This window comes from Emys orbicularis, chromosome 8 (genome assembly GCF_028017835.1).
Source record: "Emys orbicularis isolate rEmyOrb1 chromosome 8, rEmyOrb1.hap1, whole genome shotgun sequence".
NCBI lineage: Eukaryota > Metazoa > Chordata > Testudines > Emydidae > Emys > Emys orbicularis.
The window spans coordinates 20,048,035-20,061,253 of record NC_088690.1 but is presented as its reverse complement, the minus strand read 5'-3'; the positions used below and the strand labels follow the sequence as shown (position 1 = coordinate 20,061,253).

The 13,219-nt window shown below is 37.7% G+C and overlaps 1 protein-coding gene across 4 annotated transcripts in view; it reads right to left on the bottom strand.

Annotated features, from left to right (window-relative positions):
* MIER1 (MIER1 transcriptional regulator) overlaps window positions 1-13,219 on the bottom strand; it is a 54,612-nt gene that overhangs the window by 22,704 nt on the left and 18,689 nt on the right. For 3 of the 4 annotated variants that reach the window (XM_065408954.1, XM_065408956.1, XM_065408955.1), the window contains exons 2-4: window positions 11,276-11,300; window positions 5,497-5,642; window positions 1,780-1,941 (exon numbers count right to left, since the gene is read on the bottom strand). In XM_065408954.1, the coding sequence (XP_065265026.1) occupies window positions 1,780-1,941; window positions 5,497-5,642; window positions 11,276-11,300 (333 nt within the window). Of the gene's footprint in view, window positions 1-1,779; window positions 1,942-4,524; window positions 4,549-5,496; window positions 5,643-11,275; window positions 11,301-13,219 lie in introns of those variants that run through there. The other variant, XM_065408958.1, reaches the window with a different exon arrangement.

Genomic DNA, 13,219 nt, shown 5'->3' with positions numbered 1-13,219 from the left:
TTTAAGAGTGCAGTATTCATGCAAGTATTCATAATAGATTTGCCTCCCAACATAGTGCAAACTATTTCTGTTTCAGCTTCTGTACCAGATGACTGGAGGATAGTTAATGCAACACCTGTTTTTAAAAAAAGGCTCCTGAAGCAATCCTGGCAATTTCAGGCTGGTAAGCCGAACTTCAATACCAGGCAAATTGATTAAAACTATAGTAAAAAACAGAATTATCAGACGCCTAGATGAACATGATTTGTTGGGGAAGAGTCAACATGGCTTTCGTAAAGGGAAATCATGCCTCACCAATCTACCAGAATTGGTCAACAGACATATGGATAAGGGTGATATAATGTACTTGGACCTTCAGAAAGCCTTTGACATGGTCCCTCACCAAATGCTCTTAAGCAAAGTAAGTGCTTAGAATAAGTGGGAAGGTCCTCTCATGGATCAGTAACTGGTTAGAAGATAGAAAAAAAAAGGGTAGGAATAAATGGTCAATTGTCAGAATGGAGAGAGGTAAATAGTGGGATCTGTCCTGGGACCAATGATTTTCCACATATTTATAAATGATCCAGAAAAAGGGGTAAACAGTAAGGTGGCAAAATTTGCAGACAATACAAAATTACTCAAGATAGTTAAGTTGAAAACGGACTGCGAAGAGTTACAAAGGGATCTCACAAAACTGGGTGACTAGGCAACAAAATGTCAGATAAATTCAAAATGTTGATAAATGCAAAATAATGCAAACTGGAAAACAATCTGAACTATACATACAAAATCACAGGGTCTAAAAATTAGCTGTCAGCACTCAACAATCTTGGACTCATTGTTGATCGCTCTCTGAAAACATCTGCTCAATGTGCAGCGGCTATCAAAAAAAGCTAACAGAACATTAGGAACCATGAGGAAAGGAGCAGATAATAAAACAGAAAATATCAAAATGCCACTATATAAATTCATGCTATGCCCATACTCTGAATACTATATGCAGTTCTGGTCACCCCATCTCAAAAAAAAAAAAAAAAACAAAAAAAAACCCACCCACATTAGAATTGAAATAGGTACAGAGAAGGGCAACAAAAATGATTAAGGGCATGGAACAGCTTCAGTAGGAGAAAAGATAAAAAGACTGGGACTTTTCAACTTGGAAAAGAGATGACTAGAGGGGCTATAATAAAGGTCTATAAAATTGTGACTAGTGTGGAGAAAGTGTTATTTACTCATTCACATAACACAAGAACTGGAGATCACCCAATGAAATTAATAGGCAGTAGGCTTAACACACACAAAAGGAAGTACTTCTTCACACAATGCACAGTCAACCTGTGAAACTCATTGTCAAGGGATGTTGTGAAGGTCAAAATTATAATGGAGTTCAGAAAAGAACTAGATAAGTTCATGGAGGATAGGTCCATCAATGGCTATTAGCCAAGATGGTCAGGGATGCAACTCCATGCTCTGGGTGTCCCTAGCCTCTGACTACCAGAAGCTGGGAGTGGATGACAGGGGATGGATCACTCAATGACTGCCTGTTCCGTTCATTCCTTCTGAAGCACCTGGCATTGGCCACTGTCAGAAGACAGGACACTGGGGTAGATGGACCACTGGTCTGACACAGGATGGCTGTTTTTATGTTCTGCTGTGGTTTGGCATCTTGTATGTCCATGTAGGGCTTTTATGAACTATTAGTGACTAAACTAGAAGGAGCATGCAAACTAGTTCAGAATTTCAGGACATAGTACTAGACAACTGAATGGGAAATTTTTTCCAATTAATACAGTCACTTACTTTGTTTTCTCCACTACACCCACTGTTGTCATCATTATCAACATCTTCATCATCTTCTCCTTCCTCTTCCTCCTCATCGTCGTCATCTTCGTCTTCTGGGAGTGGGACTGTACCATCATAGCCATAAAGGCTAAGTAGTTCATTAATTGGCATTTCACCTTCCTGAATAACATCCACCAAGCAAAGTTTTGACTTCCACAAAGACATTTCACGTTACACAGACCTTCTCCACATTTTTAAGATATGTATTTTACACGTAATCTAGCATGGGCAAATATGTGAGGAATGCATGTGTTAAGACTATCTCAGCTAACATGAAAATGTGGTCACTGGGAAAAAATTGGAAGCCTTACAAATCTGGGGAAAATTACTTATTGAATGACATATGGCAGGACTTCCAACTTCTAGCAGTGTAGGAATTTAAACCTGATTTTACATACATATTCCCAAATTATGCACAATACTGACTAGCAGGTCACTGTTCACACAGATACCACTCAGCTCTTCATCACGGGCAAGAGGTAAATACTATTGAGCACATTGTTGCACTACTTTTTAAAATAAAACTACTAAAAATTGTCTACAAATGTGCACAGTTAAAAGTAACCCTTTAAAATATTTGTCCATTTTTAGGTCTTTATATTTAAAAGAGGTTCTACTCTGAAAGATGACTACATATGGCTCCTAATTTTTTTTAATCAACAGTTGTGTTCAGTTTAATACAAAACATTAACTGTCAGCCCTGCAAATTCAACATTGGATCTTTCATTCTCCTGAACCATTAGTAAGAAGTGCTGGCCAAATTATACCCTCTAACACCTATATAACCTCACTGCCTTAAATGGTGATGCACAAGTGCATCTGGTTTGCCCTGTAATTGGAACTTCCAACTTCTACACGGGGGGGGGGGGGGGCAGGGAGGGATATCGATCTAAGATACGCAACTTCAGCTACGTGAATAGCGTAGCTGAAGTCGAAGTATCTTAGACTGATTTACCTTGGGTCCTCACGGCGCGGGATCGACGGCCGCGGCTCCCCCGTCGACTCCGCTACCGCCGCTCACTCCGGTGGAATTCCGGAGTCGACGGGGAGCGCGTTCGGGGAATCGATATATCACGTGTCTTAACGAGACACGATATATCGATCCCCGATAAATCGATCGCTACCCGCTGATACAGCGGGTAGTCTGGACGTACCCAAAGAAGCAAGGAATCCAGCTGACAATCCCTTAGCATTACAGTGCTCCCAAAAAGCAAAAGGTAAAAATATATTTTATCATGAAGCCAGTAGACAGGACACAAGCAGCAGATTGGTTAAGTAAGGTGGCAAATTTTTTACATATTCTTTCTTCTTTTGAAGAACTCTGTATAGCTTGAAAGCTTGTCTCTCTCACCAATAGTAGTCCAGTGAAAGATATTACCTCACCCACCTTATCTCTCTTTACATAGGTGGATTCTCTGAGCCTGCCTTACCCCATTACACTCCAAAAAGCTTCGGGTTCTAGCAACCATTTGTGACAAGGTGGGTATCAAATTATGATCTCTATGTTGTCCTATTTGTAGAAATATAAGCACTGTAACTGCACAAGTCTGAACTTTCCCCAGGGCAGTTATTGTATCCCAGAGAGCTACCCTGCCCAGGAAAGATGTATGACACCTTGAAGGGACTATAACTGAGAACCATCAAGACTGCAATCTAGGGCCATCACTTCATTTCTCAGCTACTGGCCCACCCCCATGAAACAATGTTGTTTTTTTCCTACACAGGGGCCTACAAAGGTAGAGTGGGCGGGAGAACAGAAACATGACAGTTAGATCTGGAGCTTCTTATTGTGAGCACGTGGCACAGAGTCTGAGGCCCTGTTTAAGGCCACGGAGGGTATACTCTCCATAGGGGGCCAACCACCACCACATGTGAACTTCAAGAGAGACTGCCCAGCCTGAAATGCTGACAAACCATGTACTCATAAATAGGGGTGAGCTCAGACTAGGGGATGGTATGTCTCTGGACTTTTTGTTATTTTCAAAGATCTATAACTCTTGAATGCTTTAAAAGTAAAGTCACTATGGTTAAGCAATTCCTTTGCTAAACTTGTGTTCCTTTCTTTCCTACTACACGGTCTCTGAAGGGGTTAAACTAGTAAGCCCGGAGTGCCCACAACCTAGGTGGAACTCATGGAGCATGTGACTTGGGAGGTCTGACACTGGTTTCAGGATATACAGGAGCTGGATGGTGGCATTCCACATCTCAAGGAAGGGTGTCAGACAAGAGATCTGAGCCCAGGAAGAGTGTTCCAGAGCTAGAACCAGTGACTAAATTCTGCCCAGACCTAGTTGGCTTGGATCCAAGGATCCATTCACAACAGGCTGATAACTGTACAGTGGAATACAGGGCCAATTTATAAACACCCTTCCTCTACAGAGGGGTAGCACATGGCTCCCTCCTAGATCTAAACAGCAACACTGCTCATTGTCTTGCTCAGCAGAAAGCCAAAACATGGAGACCCACCATAGTTTCCAACTCCTGCCAAGGAACAAACTCTGGTCCTGACCTTTGATCATTGCCATGGCATCACAAGGTAGTACACAACTATACCACCAAACTGACCCTTGAAAAAGTTATATAAAATATAAGGAAGGAAAGCAATTGTATTGAAAGCTCTCTCTACATACTTGAGGAATCTTATTTCCCAGAATTCACCCTTTCTAGACAAAGTGTCTCCAAATTTGTAATAAACTGATTTACTTAACTTCATTTTCATCTTTAATATCAAACCTGCAATTACAAATGTAAGTGACCATTCGTTATTGTTACTAAAGATTAAACATGCTAAATAGCTTTTTAAAGTTGAACTGGTAGTGATTTACTGTAGTTGAAGAAAATTGTACTTTAGATATAAATTTCAAGATAATTACATGTGCTGAAAGCCTTTCAACCAATGAAATCACAGACTACATTTAAACTAGTTTAGAATTCATTATGAACATCCTTAAACCACAAAGTATTGTTCCTGACTGAATAACCAGATGCAACTGAAGTCAAAATTCTGCCAAGTTCATATCCCCCAAGAGCCCACTTAAAGCAGTATTTAAATGACAGCAAGAGTCCAAGATAAAAAAAATAAATCTTAGAACGCAATTATTTTCAGTACACATTTTAAGATGTATGCGTAGTCATCATTAATTGGCGTTCTAATCTCAGCTCTGCTGACAACTCATGATGTGGCCTTGGGCAAATTGCTTAATCCCTGTCTCAGTTTCCCCACCTACAGAATGGGGCGAATACTACTTATTTCATCACAGGAGTGGTATGAGGATGAATGTTTGTACAAAGAATTTAAAATGTAAAATTAAAAAAAAGTTATGGGACGAAGGAGTTTATTTACAGAAATTTGAAACTGTACTAATCAAATGAACAGGGAATAATCAATTTATGTAAAACAAACATTTAGCTAGAGCACTTCGTTTATGATAGGTCTAAAATATGACATCTACACCAATAGGTATAAACAAAAAAACTATACCTCAACAAGCATTGCAGTCTATTATATAAATATCAGCTTCTTTGCTACAGATTTTTTAATTGCAAAGTACCTCAACAGGTCACCATTCCTAGGATTTATTTGTTCGCCAATGTATTTGTGATCAAAATCCAACAAAATGAAACCATCTTGCATAAAATAATATTTTTGTTTTATAACCCATAAGTGCCATTTACCCTTGTAAGATCCTCTATTTCAGAACTGAAGTTTGTTTCTCCTTCCATCATTTCCTCCTCTTCTAATGTCCGTTCATCATCAAAATCATGAACCAGCATATCAGCTGACGGGTCAAATTCATGGTCATCAGATGTTGCTGAACCTCCTAGTATAAAAAATTTGAAAAGAATTTGATCAATCACATCATGGGTTTAAGGAGTTAGCTTGGTATTAGGGCTGTCAAGCGATTACAAAAATTAATCGCGATTAATTGCACTGTTAAACAATAATAGAATACCATTTATTTAAATATTTTTGGATTTTTCTACATTTTCAATTGCACTACAGTACTTGTATGAGGTGAACTGAAAAATACTATTTATTTTATCATTTTTACAGTGCAAATATTTATAATAAAAAATAACATAAAGTGAGCACTATACACTTTGTATTCTGTGTTGTAATTGAAATCAATATGTTTGGAAATGTAGAAAAACATCCAAATATTTAAATTTCAATTGGTATTCTATTATTTAACAGTGCAATTAAAACTGCAATTAATCGCAATTAATTTTTTTAAATCACGATTAATTTTTGAGTTAATTGCGATTAATCGACAGCCCTACTTGGTATGAATAAAAATTTCAACAGTAACTAAACTAAAATAAAATCTAGACACGAAAGATGTTTGCAAAGTCTGAAGTTTTAAAGAATTCAACTGTCCTATTTATTCAAAGGAGAGGTTCATACTCTGTTTAGATGGTCAAAAGCTATGGAAAGAATCAAAGGTGAGGGTTTGACTTCAGTTTTCAAAGTACTGCACAGTTGCATGACACCAACTGCTGCTACACACAGCCCTCAGCTTAATCTCTATACAACTGATAATTTAGGGGTTGGTGTCTTCAAAAGCTGAGATATTCAACAGCCTGCACCAGAGTTCTACACTGGGTAAATTACTACAAATATTGACCATGATGTACATGAAGGGAATTTTCTTGGCTTCTTAGAAGGTACCATTCTTAAAACTGAAAGATTAGAAGGAAGTTTTAAGACTTTGCACACTTGGACAAGACCTTGGCATTCAGGCAATTTTCTACCTATTTTTTGTTTCCCCCCCCCTTTCGCATGATTCTTTGTACAAAAATAGACTAGATATAGTAACAATTAGCAGTAATAAGTGAAAAAATAAATGAAAGGCAGACTGCTAACAGACTGAGCACAATGCTGAAACCCACGAACTATTGATTTATAATCCCAGCACTTCTAACTACTTGCCTTGGGCAAGTAACTTCATCTGTGTTTCAGTTTCCAAATCTGTAAAAAGTGAGAATATGTAGCTCACAGTGGTGTTATGAGCATTAATGTTTATAAATCCATTTAAAAATATAAAGTGAATCAACTATCATTAAATGAGTTTTAGCAATATTTAAGTTTTCAAATATGTTGTAGTCCAGGGATATTAACAGTGAAATTTAGCATCTACTTTGCAATGGGAAGCTTAGTAAACGTCTTCAGGTTATGAAGTCACTGCCGGTGACAATTTACATCACAGAAAGACATTAAGAGATCTCCAAGAAAAAAAACTGTTTAAAACATGAATTTGCATGTTAAAGGAAAATGGAAAAATCACTTATTTTAATAAACATTTCCAACTTTTTATAGTACCTGACACTATTAGGTAGTCATGCATGCTGCTATACAATTACATAATGTACTGAATTATTTTGTTTGGTATTTTCACTACATGAAAGAACACTACTGAACAATGATGCTCTGTAAAATCTTAAAAATTAAAGATTTGATTGCTTTTGTTGATGCAGTAGCTTCCAACGCCAAAACCTGATCTTTTGTAGGACTTGCACCAGAGCAGAGTCTGGCTTTCATTTGAAATGATCTCCCCATAATTTGCAGAAAACATCTATTTGCTGAACAGATAATTTCATAACCAAAAGCAGCATATTCATTACCTAAAGTAGCAAAAATATCCGCTGACACTAATTCTAAAAGAAACTCCAGTTTCTCACGGAACATCAGTATATGTAGGTGTGATTTTTTGCTGAAATAACTATACCAGTACAGCCCCTAGCGTGGATATAGTTATAGAAGTAAAAAAGGCCTTATACTGATATAACTGCATCTACACTAGGGGTTTGTACTGCTTTTATTGCTAAACATAGTTAAATGGTATAACTGTTCAAGACAAGGTAGTCCAAGAAAAAAGTGAAGCTGCTAATGTTGGAAGGCTTGCATTTAAACTACTAGGATGTTAATCTTGACAAGGGCAATCATCTTGGACAAAGTGTTATATAACACTGGTCTACAATTTTTGAGAAGTCGTCTGCTTCAGAGATAAAATGTGCTATTTATTATGTATTTTGATGTGCTGAATTCAAATATGACAATTAAAACAACTGATTGGCTACTGTTTCTAAGATATTTAAGTTTTTATATTTTATGTCTATGTATATTGTGTAGATAGTAGAGTTTTAATCATAAATTGTAAACCTAGGTCTTTTCATGTGTTTATGGTTGCTTTACATGATAATATTTCACCTGTCCTGTTTATGTAGCACTTTAAAAATCAGCAAAAGGGTTATATAAATAAAATTTATTATGAAACAAAGGGCAAAAAACTATTATGTACATAGTTTAGTCCTATTCAGTGTCTACTCGGCGCTTCTTGGCTTGTCTCTTGTATTCATTAAATGGAGCATCTCTTGTCACTGTCCAGCAATAGTCTGCAAGCATTGATGGGCTCCATTTGCCCTGATAGCGTTTCTCCATTGTTACAATGTCCTGGTGAAATCGCTCGCCGTGCTCGTCGCTCACTGCTCCGCAGTTCGGTGGAAAAAAAATCTAGATGAGAGTGCAAAAAATGTATCTTTAGTGACATGTTGCAACCAAGGCTTTTGTATGCCTTGAGGAGGTTTTCCACCAACAACCTGTAGTTGTCTGCCTTGTTGTTTCCGAGAAAATTTATTGCCACTAACTGGAAGGCTTTCCATGCCGTCTTTTCCTTGCCACGCAGTGCATGGTCAAATGCATCATCTCGAAGAAGTTCACGAATCTGAGGACCAAGAAAGACACCTTCCTTTGTCTTAGCTTCACTTAACCTTGGAAATTTTCCACGGAGGTACTTGAAAGCTGCTTGTGTTTTGTCAATGGCCTTGACAAAGTTCTTCATCAGACCCAGCTTGATGTGTAAGGGTGGTAACAAAATCTTCCTTGATTCAACAAGTGGTGGATGCTGAACACTTTTCCTCCCAGGCTCCAATGACTGTCGGAGTGGCCAATCTTTCTTGATGTAGTGGGAATCTCTTGCACGACTATCCCATTCGCAGAGAAAACAGCAGTACTTTGTGTATCCAGTCTGCAGACCAAGCAAGAGAGCAACAACCTTCAAATCACCACAAAGCTGCCACTGATGTTGGTCATAGTTTATGCACCTCAAAAGTTGTTTCATGTTGTCCTAGGTTTCCTTCATATGGACTGCATGACCAACTGGAATTGATGGCAAAACATTGCCATTATGCAGTAAAACAGCTTTAAGACTCGTCTTCGATGAATCAATGAACGGTCTCCACTCATTTGGATCGTGAACGATGTTGAGGGCTGCCATCACACCATCGATGTTGTTGCAGGCTACAAGATCACCTTCCATGAAGAAGAATGGGACAAGATCCTTTTGACGGTCACGGAACATGGAAACCCTAACATCACCTGCCAGGAGATTCCACTGCTGTAGTCTGGAGCCCAACAGCTCTGCTTTACTCTTGGGTAGTTCCAAATCCCTGACAAGGTCATTCAGTTCACCTTGTGTTATGAGGTGTGTTTCAGAGGAGGAGGATGGGAGAAAATGTGGGTCCTGTGACATTGATGGTTCAGGACCAGAAGTTTCATCCTCTTCCTCGTCTGACTCAAGTGAGAATGATTCTGGTGCATCAGGAACCAGCAGTCCTTCTCCGTGGGGTACTGGGTGTATAGCTGATGGAATGTTTGGATAATGCACAGTCCACTTTTTCTTCTTTGACACACCTTTCCCAACTGGAGGCACCATGCAGAAGTAACAATTGCTGGTATGATCTGTTGGCTCTCTCCAAATCATTGGCACTGCAAAAGGCATAGATTTCCTTTTCCTGTTCAACCACTGGCGAAGATTTGTTGCACAAGTGTTGCAGCATATGTGTGGGGCCCACCTCTTGTTCTGATCTCCAATTTTGCAGCCAAAATAAAGGTGATAGGCTTTCTTAACCATAGTGGTTATACTGCGCTTTTGTGATGCAAAAGTCACTTCACCACAAACATAGCAGAAGTTATCTGCACTGTTCACACAAGTACGAGGCATCTCTGCTCACTTTGGCTAAACAGAAATGTGTCCCTTTGCAAAATCAAACACCGACAAATAAGAGAGCACGACACTGTATGATTTCTAGAGCTGATATACGGCAATTTGTTCAGCAGAGTGATGTAAGCTTCGTTATGATTGCATCATCCATAACTTCTAGGAATAACATGATGCAATTCATATCATGTATGACGCAATACCAGCTTCAGATTGCATCATTCATTGTTTTGCCTAAAAAGCAAGTACTGTCCAAACCCAGTCATAGATTTATTCATAGATCCAGTCAAAGATGTATTTTAGTCATTTCTGGTTTAAATTGAGATCCCTTCCCTTTATAACTCACTTATCCTCCGCCATTCCCAAGTCAAGGGTCGTATATACTGACCCAATAGCATATCTTGAAAACTAGAGCCAATCAACAATTTTAAGCGTCATTTTCGTTCTCAGTGACCCAGAATTAGTAAAATTTGACTACATTTATTTCAGAAGCATTTTGGCTGTAGAGCAGTGTAATTAACACTGGTTACTGTAGTAGCAAGTGTGAAAAAGCAAGCACTCAGTATTTATTACAACACTGCACACTAAAAAGCCCAGCAGAAATGAGTTAATCATATTAGATCAGACATCAACCAGTTTTTAAAAGAGATGTGATGGAAATTCCTTTTTTTTTTTTCAGTAATCCATAGAAGCAAATATGCTCCTATTGATTACAGTCCACAGAGTGTACTGCAGGATCAGTGAAAAAAAGCCTTTGGTTTTCCTGTTAATGTGAGTGAATTTCGTGCATGGAAAACATGGGACAAATATAACTGTCACTAGTCTTGTATTATCTACTAGTCAAGTTCTAGACATAATACAAGTAGCTGCTATGCAAACGACAATGCTCTGTAAATTGACCTTAATCTTGACCCACATAAATTTCTGCACTTTCAGTACTGGTCATCTACTAATCAAAGGCTGCCAATTATGTCAAATTGTGTGGTGGTTTTGTGATGTATGCAAATGAAAAATACAGTTAGTATACATATTCCTATTTGTGTCTTTTAAATGACAAATATAAAATATAATAACTAGAATGAATTACAATCACTACAAATAATTAAAGTATGCCAAAATATAACAATGATTAAAAATCAAATTGGAAGCTGTCATCTTCACTGTCTAATGGTTTACGTAAGACAACATAAGATGCATAGGAAAGATACTTTCAAAGGTGTACATTATTTTTAAGATTTAAAAACAATTTAATTATTCAATTAACAAACCTAATTAAAAATTAGAACCATACCACAGTGATAAACCTGTAGTAACTGGGAATATGCAATGCCTCTAATTTCAACTTTGCACTGTTAATTCCAATAGCAATAATATTAAAAAAAATAGAAGGTAATGACTGGCATTTTACTGAAGTGTTCCCCTCCCTCTCAAACATAATACTACATTAAAATTTTTACCTGGGCTTGAAGACTGAAGAGAAGGCTACAAAGAAAAAAATAAATTAGTTTTTCCATATTAAGTCTGTACAAACAAACATAGAAGGTGAATTCAATAGCTGATCTGATACAAACAATTATAAATAAGCAGTGAATTGACAGTCACTTTTTCACCAATATATCAGAAACATCTTAGCCATTCTAAGTGGGTTTAAAACGACAAACAAGATTCATTTCCTTCTTTATACTTCCAGCCTTGCTATATTTAACCTAATGGGAAGAATTCCCCATTTTGTGAAGCAATAATTGAGTTCCTGAGAGTATAAAATACAGCAATTCTGAAACCAAGTTAAATAGCCCCCATCTCCCAAATCATAAGTAGTACATCACAAAAAAGCCCTAATTATATTTAGATAAAATACTAAAAACTTTTTTTTTCCCCCTTCAAAAAAGAAAAAGAAGAAACTGCAACAGGAAGTTCACGTAAAGCTTAGGAAGGAGACAAACTATTAGATATCAATCTGTGACCCAAAACTGGGAGAAGTTTGAAAGTTTTCTTAAAAGCCATCTGGTCCTGCCCGAGCACTAGTGTAATGCTAGTTTGTCAGAAAAACAGGGAATTGTATTGACATTATACTGCAAACAATATTTTAGAATTCTGGAATATAAAAAAGTCTATACTTCAGCAAAGACCTTTTATTATAGAGGCTCTATATAGGTTAAATCTCCATACTGACTCACTTTAGCAGCCCATGACCTGCAAAAGGCATTTCCAGCATCCCCCTTCCCCCAACGTAAATTGCATTGAAATAAACCTTCTAATGCAACTCGGAAAGAAAGCTGCTTTCAGATTAGCAATTTTTCCAAATGTGAAATACTAATATTTAAAAAAGGACTAGCTAAAAATGTTAGTTTACTTGACCAATGTTTTGTGTTAGAACTACAGATGTGCACAAGTAAAGTTACCTGAATATTTTTGCCCTTCTCTTAAACTGCATCCTACTATAATGGTCAAAAAGATTTGGAGGTGTGTTTCTGGGGGCTATTGTGGCCAGCAGGATTCACTATATTAACATATACATACCAAAAAAAGATAGTGAACATACAAATATTTATTTCAATGGAGCTATTACAGTCTATTTTAGTCACCTAAGAACGGTCATCCTGGGTCAGACTAATGGTCCATCTAGCCCATATCCTGTCTTCTGACAGAGGCCTGTGCCAGATGTTTTAGAGAATGAATAAAACATGGCAATTATAGAGTGATTCAACCCCATTGCCCAGTTCCAGCTTCTCGCAGTGAGAGATTTAGGGACACCCAAAGCATGGGGTTGCATCCCTGATCCTTTTGTCTAGTAGCCATTGATGAACCTATCCTCCATTAACTTATCTAGTTCTTTTTTTGAACTCAATTATACTTGTGGCGTTCATAACATCCCCTAGTAACAAGTTTCACAGGTTGTGCATTGTGTGAATACTACTTTTTGTTTGTTTTAAACCTGCTGCCCGTTAATTTCAGGGGGTAACCCCCTTGTTCTTTTGGTGTATGAAGGGGTAAATAACACTTTCCTATTCACTTTCTCCACAACATTCATGATTTTATAAACTTCTGCCACGTCCCCCCCCTTAGTTGTTGCTTTTCTATGTTAACCAGTCCCAGTCTTTTTAATCTCTTCTCATATGGAAGCAGTTCCATATGCTAATTATTTTTGCTCTTTCTTTGCAACTTTTCCAATTCTAATATGTTTTTTTCAGACGGGATGACCAGAACTGTATGCAGTAATCAAGGTATGGACATACCATGGATTTATGTTGTGGCACTATAATAGTTTCTGTCTTATCTATCCCTTTCCTAATGATTCCTAACACTGCTAGATTTCTTGACTGCTGCTGCACATCAAGCAGATGTTTTCACAGAACTATCCACGATGACTCGAAGAGGTCTTTCTTGAATGGTAACAGCTA